The sequence below is a fragment of the Cervus elaphus genome, chromosome 8, assembly GCF_910594005.1.
Source record: "Cervus elaphus chromosome 8, mCerEla1.1, whole genome shotgun sequence".
Lineage (NCBI taxonomy): Eukaryota > Metazoa > Chordata > Mammalia > Artiodactyla > Cervidae > Cervus > Cervus elaphus.
The window spans coordinates 42,820,913-42,831,673 of record NC_057822.1 but is presented as its reverse complement, the minus strand read 5'-3'; the positions used below and the strand labels follow the sequence as shown (position 1 = coordinate 42,831,673).

The 10,761-nt window shown below is 37.1% G+C and overlaps 1 protein-coding gene across 7 annotated transcripts in view; it reads left to right on the top strand.

Annotated features, from left to right (window-relative positions):
- The window catches only part of NBEAL1 (neurobeachin like 1), a 151,048-nt gene that overhangs the window by 268 nt on the left and 140,019 nt on the right, over positions 1-10,761 (top strand). For 2 of the 7 annotated variants that reach the window (XM_043910341.1, XM_043910335.1), the window contains exons 1-3: positions 46-157; positions 373-479; positions 1,018-1,296. In XM_043910341.1, coding sequence (XP_043766276.1) covers positions 1,246-1,296 — 51 coding nt within the window. In that variant the 5' untranslated portion in view covers positions 46-157; positions 373-479; positions 1,018-1,245. The other 5 variants (XM_043910343.1, XM_043910340.1, XM_043910337.1 and 2 more) reach the window with 4 other exon arrangements.

The following is a 10,761-nucleotide window of genomic DNA, read 5'->3' as shown; positions in this document are numbered from 1 at the left end:
GCCCTCGCGCCCCGCCTCGACCCGTCACCGCCCCGCCTCCCTCTCCCGCCCGCCCGCCTGGCTGAGGGGTGACACGGGGCTTTGGCTTGGGAAGGGGGCGAGGGAAGCGAGTGAGACGGCGCCTTGGCTGCGGCGGCGGCGGCACAGTCCCACCAAAGTGAGCGCGGTGATGGGTAGCGGGTCATAGGAAGCGAGGGCTGCGTGGCAGAAATGGGAGGGCCCGGGTGCTTGGTGGCGAACGCGCGCTAGAGTGAGGGGCGGCCGTGAGGGGGCGAGGTTGACCGGGGCGTGTCCCGGTGCGGTCGGGAGGGCGTGGATAGCGGGTCGGGGGACGCCCTGCTCTTCTTGTCTCCTCTCCAAATCTCTTGGCAGCTTGGCACAGATTAAGTTTGTCTCCCTTTCGGTTGTCTGGGCTGCGAGGTGGAAATTTAAAGATCCCCAAAACACTTGGAACCTTTCCCAGGGTGTTTTCCTGACTGGTGCGTTTGTGGTCCTTTCTTCTTACTGGGTGGAGAGGTGGAGAGGCTAGGTGGGCTGGTCGACGTTTACTGTCTGAGGATTGTTCAAACAAACAGACCAGGAATTTTTCACCCTCCTCCCCACGCCCTGCCCTGCAACACAACAGCAAACATTCCCAACAAGTTTTAAGAAGCCGACTGTAAAATTCTGAGGGATTCTATGTCTGCAATGTGTTAGTAGTAAGTTGTGCTCTTTCTTAAGTTTATAGAAAGTCTATGAGTGGCATTTTTGCTGCTTATTATCATTGGACAAATTTTTTGTTATAAGTACTCATCTTTGAGTTCTGTCCAAGGGGATTCTGACTTTATGTTGATATGAAATACTGCATTAGTTGTGATGTTTTCCTGAAACAAGTTTCTGTGAAATTCAGTCAGTTGTAAAAGCTTAGCCGGTTGTTCGTGGACGTGATGTAGATAAATTTCTAGTTCTGATAAACCTGCAGTTAACTATTATAGCCTCTTTTTAAAGCAAATCCTTGCATGTTTTTCTCTTTCACAGATTTTTATAATTATCCAGCGACCACCGATGATGATAGGTTGGAGAAACTGCTGAAACTGAATTTTATTGACCAGAAGGGAGTCCATTTGTTCCACTTCTTTTTGTTTTCCTTACTGCTTTGAGCTTTACTGTAACGGCTGAAAAACTTGGAAAATAAAATGAACACTCTATGGTCTTGAACTTTTTTTTTTTTTGAGGAAAAATTAAAGTGCCAGAGTGAAAGCCAGAATGGCATCTAGAGAGAGACTCTTTGAACTTTGGATGCTTTATTGTGCAAAGGTAACTGCTTTCCTTTTTTATTTCTAATTTTAAAATACTTTGTTATAAAATTTTGTGACTTGCCTTATCAGCAATTTATTTAATGGATAATGGCATATTTATTCCCAGTATTGACTTAAAAACACGGAATTTTCTTTTTTCCACTTTATCAGATTTGAACACAAACACAGTATTGGCATGCTATTAAAAACTGTAGGGTGTGGTTTTAATTTGTCTTCAGTGATCCTGAAATTATATAAGTAGAATTATAACCTTTGAGAAAAATAAAATATTTGTACTTTTGTTTGTGCTAGTTTTTCCTCCCACACTTCGGAGTAAGGATAGAGATATTGTTATGAGAAGAGAATTAAGCATTTTTCTCATAATTAACCTCTTAAAAGATTATTATATAAAAAGGCTATTGATTTGAAGTGGTTACTGTAAGCTTGCCCTGATGTTAGCACCATTGTCTCCCTTGATCCTCACAACAATTTTGGGAAATGTGTATTGTAATTACCCACTCCCCCCGCCCCCCGCTTTTTTTTTTTTTTTTTTAATTAATGAGAAGAACTGATGCAGAATTTAAAGGGGTTAGTAAGAAGCAGCCCCTTCTGCTTCTGAATATAGCTGGGAAGTCAGCACTGCCGATTCAAGTCCGTGCTCTTATCTATTATAACTCTTCACTGTTTTTACTTTAGTCGCTCAAAAATTATTTTTTCACTCTTCATCTTTATGTGAATTTTTACATGTTAGTTTTGATTGCGTGTTACTAGAGGAGAAGGGTGCTACTTAAAAACATATTTTTCAAGTAAGGAGCTACATTACTACTTTGAAGATATTGGCATGTGTCAGAGTAACATCTCTAATTCATTACTTAAATTACTTTAGGTCTCTGTGAAGGTCTCAGCTTCTGTTTCTGCTTTATCCCTTAGGGCTCCCTTTCAATACTTTGAGCTCTTTAAAGGACAAGTTATTCTTTAACAGATGATTTCAGTTATCTTAAATATTAGAGCTCACACTGGAGTTTTCTGTGACTTCCTGGTTTGGTATTTCTTACTGAAGGACATATACTTTGAAATATTTAACATGGATTTTTGAAATTGTTTTTAGTCTTGTGTAATTTAATGCCAGAAATGAATTTTTAAAAATAGGCCACTCTTCCAATAAAAAAGGAATCCAGTTCATTACTTTTGAAAATAGTCAGTAACACATGTCAGCCAAAAATTAAAATGTCTTTTACGTTTTAGTATGTGTGCCCAGTAGTTTGAAAATGACTCCTTTAAAAATCCATCAAACTTACTAGGTTTTACACTTTAAGAATGACAAAGAAGTAAATGGAGTTACGCTGTCTTACTAACTAGTCGTGTTGTTTCTAGGTCGAGTTCATGTTTTATTCAAGGGACACTGTGCTTATGGAAAAGATAGTGCAGTTTTGTTGACATACACAGAATTTTGTTTTTAATGACTTAACATAAATGTTACTATTTTATGAGAATGTTTGAGTAAATATTGAAGCCCCTTTGTGGTCAAATTGTGAAACTTATGCTTGGGCTGGAAGATCAATCCCATTTTTATACTTAAGATTTAAATCACTTGTGCTCTTAATAAGATTATAATTTTTTTCAGCTGTTTTCATAAATCATTATTTAAAGTAATGATTTTATGTTTCAGCAATTCATGATTAAGCTCTTGTAAGCCAGACAACAACTTTCTTTTCTTTCAACACCTTAAATTCAAGTAGCTTCCAAATATGCATCCTAGATTTAACTCTTTTGCTTGCTAGTGAGGGTGATTCCCTAATACCCAGTTCTCTGTGGTACTGTCTTCTAGCCTTACCGCTTTCACTCTAGCACACAGCCCGTCAAACCACCTGGCTTTCTCTTTTTCTCTTGACTAACATTTAAGACTTTCTTTTTACACCTTTGATGGGCTTTCTGACTACTTCAGGACTGCTCAGATCTTCTTTTAACTTGGCTCGGACTTAGACCTCTTTTTGGGCTTGCAGTTGTGGTGTCTAGTTTTGGCTCTGCTGCTTTCTTTTGTGACCTTGCTCAGGACTTATCTCTTTGGATCTCAGGTCTCTTATTTGTAAAGTAGTACTGTGTATACAAGGAGAATTCTTGTCTAAGTCACCGTATGATTTTCATTTGTTTTGACCTCTGTGGGACAAGGAGCTTTTTTTAAATCCCTATCCTGTGGATTATCATGTGATACTTTTTAGTTCATCTTTCTTTTTTAAACTTTTATTATGAGAAATTTCAAACCGGCACAAATAGAGAGGATACTGTAGTGAACACTTTCATTATCTGTTACTGTGCTTCAATAACTATCAGTTCATATTCAGTGATGTTTCAGCTATAAGCCTACCCTACCCTTCTCTCCACCCCTGAATTATTTTAAAGGAAATCCCAGACAGCATATCTGATCCATAAATTTTTTCTTAAATTTTTTCAGGATAATTGCTTTACAGAATTTTGTGGTTTCTCCCCCCTCAACCTCCTTCTCTTCTCCCTCCCCGTCCCACCCACCCTTCAGCCTGTCACAGAGCCCCTGTTTGAGGTCCCTTAGTCATAGAGCAAATTCCTGTTGGCTATCTGTTTTACATATGGTATTGTAAATTTCCATGTTACTCTCTCCATACATCTCCCCTTGATCCATAAATATTTAAAAATATATCTGTAAAGTAAGAACTCCTCTTAAGAACATAATCTCAGTATAATTCTTTAAATCATCAAATATCTTGTCAGTTTTCAAACTTTCCTAAGCTTCATAAATGTTCTTATTTCCCTCCTGTTTGTTTGACACAGTATTTAAACAAAACATACTTGTATTTTGCTGAAAATTTGTCTGTGAAGTCTTAATCTGTGGGTTCCTCTTCACCACACTTTTTATCCCTTCTATGTATTTGTTGACGAAACCAGGTTTTGACATTAAAATTTCCTCAGTTGGGTTTTGCACATTGAATTCCCTTGATTTTAATTGTTGGGCTTCCCTTGTTGCTCAGCTGGTAAAGAATCTGCCTGCTACGCGGGAGACCTAGGTTCGATCCCTGGTTTGGGGAGATTCCCTGGAGAAGGGAACGGCTACCCGCTCAAGTATTCTGGTCTGGAGAAATCCATGGACTGTACAGTCCATGGGGTTGCAAAGAGTCGGACACAACTGAACAACTTTCACTTAATTGTTACTTCTGCTGGTGTTTGCACACTGGCAGATCAGGAGGCTTCATTGATTCACATTCTGTTTGGTGTGGGGAGGCTAGTATAATTCAGGAGTGTCTTGGCCATCAGTGACTTTTGCCTACACACGTTAATTATTTCAGTAGGAGTTTGAAAAACTATGATTTATCTTTTATTTATTAGTAGAACATATATAGAAAAATGTCTCCTTGTCAATTATTTGATGACAGTTCCTTAAAGGGAAGTCAGGCAGAATAAATGTTTGATTCTTTCTCTTTGTTTTCAGAATAATTCCTTGATTACTAGCATCCTCCCAAGGTGACCAGTTAATTTTCTTGATTATCAAGTTCATCTTAATGAGTAAAATTTAAACACTGTCTTCTGTTTTGCTGCCCTAGTTGGTATTCCATTCATATCAAACACTGTACACATACCTGACTAAAGAAGACTTTGAAGATTTATGAAGGTCTGCTTCAGGGCAATATGTATGGTTAAGACATCTTCCCTCTTTGCCACACTGCAAACCTTGGCCCAGATATTCCATGGTGTTTTAGCAGTAAATGAATATTAAGATGCTGTCATAATGTTCTATCTAAAGTGATATATTGAAGGTTGCCATTGAGCATTATCTCCAGGCCAGAATACTTGAGTGGGTAGCCTTTACCTTCTCCAGGGCATCTTCCCAACCCAGGGATCAAACCCAGCTCTCCCGCATTATAGGCGGATTCTTTAACAGCTGAGCCGCAAGGGAAACCCAAGAATACCTGAGTGGGTAGCCTTTCCCCTCTCCAGGGGATCTTTCCAATGCAGGAATCAAACCTGGGTCTCCTGCATTGGCAGGCGGATTCTTTACCAATTGAGCTATCAGGGAAGCCCTAAAAGAACCTCATGAGAGTTTTATAGATGTTTAAATAGGACTCTTATCAGAAAGAACCTTTGGATAAATCCTGCTTGGTCAAAGGAATACTAAGGAGATGTATAAAGATGTCTTCTTCCCATTAGTCTAGGTTTAGTTGCAAGCCTAAATCGTAGTATTAAAGTTTTTAAAGTAGAATTAAGATAAATCCAGTGTTTGCCAGGTGGGTCCCACATATGAAACAATATTTCAGAAAAATTTGGCTAAAAAACTTTGCAATTTGTTTTTTTTTTAACCAAAGTTTTCAGGTCTAACTTTTCACTTTCTCTTTCTAGGAATAGGATTTCATTGTTAAAAACATGCATCTTCCTTGTAGGTTATTTATTAACCTCATGTAGTTGTTTTTATATAATCGAAGCAGGATGATTTCTGATTACCCGATGTGCCTGTTGTGTATAGAATCTTGCCCCAATGTATAAGACTACTAATTCAGTTATGTAGTCTGAACTTTTCTTGTCCTCAAACAGGCATCCCCACCCAGGGTCAAGGATTTCATCAACAATGTATTTCATATAGCTCTTGCGAGTTAAACGTTAACTTGAAAACAGGTTTGCTCTTGTTCCTGGATTTTAGTTGAGTGGTTAAGTACTTCTTGTCTGAGCACATTTTTCTGAAGTGTAGAAAGCAGCTTTATTTTTTAATATCTAAAGATTTTAGTTTATTTTATCTGTGTTAGGCACTCTCTTAATCCCTGTATCTTTGACATTATTTCTTTCCTTAATGTGCTTATGGTAAGAGAGATGGTGCTGAGAACAGTTTTGGCGTGTACATTATCATACAACTTTTTGGAATCCGTACATTGGGGAACAGGCATGTATGTATCCCGGTCACAACTGTTCCCCTTGGAGGGCCAAAGGATATATTTCTGTTCAACATTTATTCTTTTGGAAGTCCTTCAGTTGGTCACCAAAGTATGCAGAAGAGAAACTGAGTTTTCAGATTCTTTGATAAAGTTGGTTTTGGTCTGTGTAGTGGAAGGTATCAACTGTATTAACTCAGTAAAAGGATACAAAGTGAGTAAAAAACATATGTTGAAAGGTGGCAATGTGAGTTGAAATTAATGGCTCATTTTTGTTACTAGCTTTTTTTGTCCCCCCAAGATTCAGTTTACACTGCAAACTTCTGTGAAACTTCAGAATTAGAGCCAAGATTTAGTCCCAGTTCTCTTTCTGATTTTAAGAACCCAGATCAGGTTATGTAATTTCTTTACGTTTCAGTTTCTTCGTCTGTCAAATGGAAACTAAAGCTATTTTGCATATCTTCCAAAGTTGTTGAGAACAAAACAAATTGACTGTATTTAAATGCATTTTAAGGGTAAGAAAAATATCATCTTTATTATTTAAAGAACACATATATGATCATGTGAGTATGTGTATCAAGATTACTTCCATTTTGTCTTTATATTGTATAATGGTAGTGAGAAATATTCTCTTGTTTTAACCAGAAACTGTTCTAATGAATGTCTTAATTTTTAACCTGTATTTGTATTTGCTTTCAAGCTTAGTGCTTAATTATCTTAGTAATGCTTCGGGATTTTTTTTTTTTTTACTCTAAACCAAGTTTGTTTTGGATCTTGGTGATGCTCCATTTCCTGCTGTTGCCCTTTGTCCTGCTAAATCTGGAATATGACTGAAATAGATAGTTTTGCAATGAGCTCAGAGTAAACTTCCTTTTCAGAATAAAAGTTTTTCTTCATAAGGTAGGTAGAATTTAGAGGTGTTTTATTTAGATAAAAAGGCAAATACCTCTTTTGATACATAGATTTGGAAAAACGGATGGATGAATGAACACTCTTCTAAATCAGAATATTCTAATTTATTTTTACAAGTTTAGTTATAATCATAAGTGAAGCTTTTGGCAGGATGTACCAATGTACATCAGCCCTTATAATTTAACTCATTTTTAGTAAGTCTCTGGTATGTGCAAAATGTAGATAGAAATAGCTCTTAATTTTCTCTGGCTTAATAATGACTTTGTATATAAGGAAAGTGGTGTTGTTTGACTCTAAGGCAAAACAAAACAAAATCATCAGCTTAGTAGTATTGGTTATCAATTACATGTTCATTTTAGAGGGTTAGATGTGAAAGAAAGCAAGAAATGAGTACTTTTTGTAATAGAGTTGCCCTTAGGAAAGGAATATTACTAGTTTTGTAATTTGACTTGTAAACTTATACACTACACTAAAAAGTAGTTAAGATGCATGAAAATTTATTCTTTTCTTTTGAATACCGTAATTTAAGTTTCCCTGGTAGAAGGTTGAATTGATAGACCCTCAATGTGTAGATGTGGAGGAAGAGGGAAAAGGAAGAGCCTAAAATAATTTTCAGGTTTTGGGATTTTACAAACTTAGTACTTGGTCATCCCATTCAGCAAGTTAGTTGGTGCAAGTTGACTGGGTTTTCAGCTGAACATGTGAATTTGCAGTGCCTGAGGGACATCTAAGGAGAGAAACACCCCCACAAAATGGAGTTTAGAAGGTGATCTATGCTGGAAATAAAGATCTGAGAGTTGTTACAGTGGCAGTTATTGAAGAGTTACTTGAGAGTAAGAAGAAAAGAGGGTCAAAGTCAGGGAGTCCTGAAGAACATTATCATTTAAGAGGAGGATAGAGGAAGAAAAGTTAGGCTTTGGAATGGGAGGAGAACCAGGAGTGAGTGGTTGCCTCTGAAAGTAGACGGGTATTATAAAGAAGGGAGCAGTCAGTAGTATCCAAGTCCGCATAGCTTTGAAGTAAAGCATTATGGAGCACGTATTGGATTCCACAGTTAAGAGATTATTGGTGGCTTTAGCAAAGTAGTTCTAAAAAGAATAGAGAAAAAAGATGTTAAAAATACAAGTCCCTATTTCAAGTTGAATTCAACAGAATTAAAATTATGACAGACTTCCATTAAAGTTGTAAATGTTTACTCTTGATTTTTGTACTCATCTACCTTTTAAACTTATTCTTAACTACATCTAAGGAATATCAGCATTTTCTTTGAATTTATGTATTGTGACTTAGATTTAGATTGGTAAAATTACTCTTTGGTTGAACCAAAGCATTAACTGGTCCATGCATTTTAGAGAAGTCATTCAAGCATTTCAAAATAGTTTGCCTCTTTAAAAAAAATAAGTGGTTTTGTTTGATGCATTTAATTTAACTATTACATAATCTTTTCTGATAATAAGCATTAGAATAGTAGGAAAGATATGTACTATTTCAGCTCACGCTGTCACTGTGAGGTGAGTTTATACTTTTTTATTGAATAATTTTGACTTAGGATTTTTCTCAAAATATAAATTTAATTAAGTTTTAAAATATAAAAATTTCATTTTTCTAATGAATGAACTTCATTTGAAGGATGAAAATATATAGACTTTCTAATATTGGTTTATGCTCTAAGAAAAGTAGTAAAGATGTTTTACTGAGTTTTAAAATTTTTTAAGACATGCAAGTTAATTGTAGAAAATTTAGTAAAATACAGATATGCAAAAAGTAAAAATTTCATTATTCAGAAATTTTTAGAGTACTTTTATGTATGTGATTGAAATCTGTGTAAATTAGTTAGATTTGCTACTACAAAATGGTAAGGTACTAAATTTGAAAAACTTCCATCTGACGTGAAACTTGAACATTGTTTTAAGCTTCTAAGCCCCATTTAAAAAGTCAGTTATATTTATTTAATGCCTATGTAGTGATATCCTTTTCCTTTCTAAAGAATTTATTTTAGTCCAATTTAGCTAGTTTTATTGAATGCCTGGGGCTTCCCTGCAGCTCAGACGGTGAAAAATCTCCCTGCAGTGCAGGGGGCCCGGTTTGACCCCTGGGTCAGGAAGATCCTCTGGAGAAGGGAATGGCAATCCTCTTCATTACTTTTGCCTGGAGAATCCCATGGACAGAGAAGCCTAACAGGCAATAGTCTGTGGGGTCACAAAGAGTCAGACACGACTAAGTGACTAACACACACACACACACACACACACATTGGATGCCTGTTGTATAGACGTGTTATTTACTGTCATTTTATCTCTTGAATTTTATATTTTTCCTGTTTTTAGAAATTTGGTCATTTAAAAAAAGTAAATTATGGTTTTAGAGCAGTTTCAGGTTCACAGCAAATTGAGCAGGAAGTTCCTATGTATCCCTTGTCTCCATATATGTACAACCTTCCCTGTTATTGACATCCCACACCATAGTGGTAAATGACCACTTGACTGACTCCCAAAAACACTTAAACCAGGAATATTTTTTTTTTTTTGGAAGCAGGAATGTTTTTACCTGTTCACTCTGTGCGAAACTCCAAGAAGAACACAAAAAGTTAATATTCCAACATTTAAGAGGTTGGTCTTTTCAAGCTTTACTAACATTAACTGAGAATTTTCTATACTCTGTTGATCAAATGTAACACTTCATTAACCCTGCATGTGGGTAGCTTAGAGGTAAAGAATCTGCCTGCCAATGCAAGAGACACTGGTTCGATCCTGGATTGGAAAGATCCCCTGTGGGAGGAAATGGAAACCCACTTCAATATTCTTGTCTGGAAAAGTCCACGACAGGGAAACCTGGTGGTCAATAGTTCATGGGGTCACAAAGAGTTGGACATGATTGAGCATGCACACACAAATGAATAGCTACTTAAAATCTAAGAAATATCTAAAGTGAAAATTAAAATCTTTCTGACCAGGGGTAAAGAGATGGGAATACTAGACCACCTGACCTGCCTGTTAAGAAATCTGCATGGAGTTCAGGAAGCAACAGTTAGAACTGGACATGGAACAGCAGATTGGTTCCAAATCTGGAAAGGAGTAGTCAAGGCTGTATATTATCACCCCGCTTATTTAACTTATATGCAGAATACATCATGAGAAACGCTGGGCTTTATGAAGCACAAGCTGGAATCAAGATTGCCGGGAGAAATACCGGTAACCTCAGATATGCAGATGAGACCACCCTTATGGCAAAAAGTGAAGAAGAGCTAAAGAGCCTCTTGATGAAAGTGAAAGAGGAGAGTGAAAAAGTTGGCTTAAAGCTCAACACTGAGAAAACAATGATCATGGCATCTGGTCCCATCACTTTATGGCAAATAGATGGGGAAACAGTGGAAACAGTGACAGGCTTTATTTTTTTGGGCCCCCAAATCACTGCAGATGGTGATTGCACCCATGAAATAAAAAGACGCTTACTCCTTGGGAGGAAAGTTATTACCAACCTAAACAGCATATTAAAAAACAGAGACGTTACTTTGCCAACAAAGGGCTGTCTAGTTAAAACCATGGTTTTTCCAATAGTCATGTATGGATGTGAGAGTTGGAGTGTAAAAAAAGCTGAGCACCGAAGAATTGATGCTTTTGAACTGTGGTGTTGGAGAAGACTGTTGAGAGTCCCTTGGACTGCAAGGAGATCCAACCAGTCCA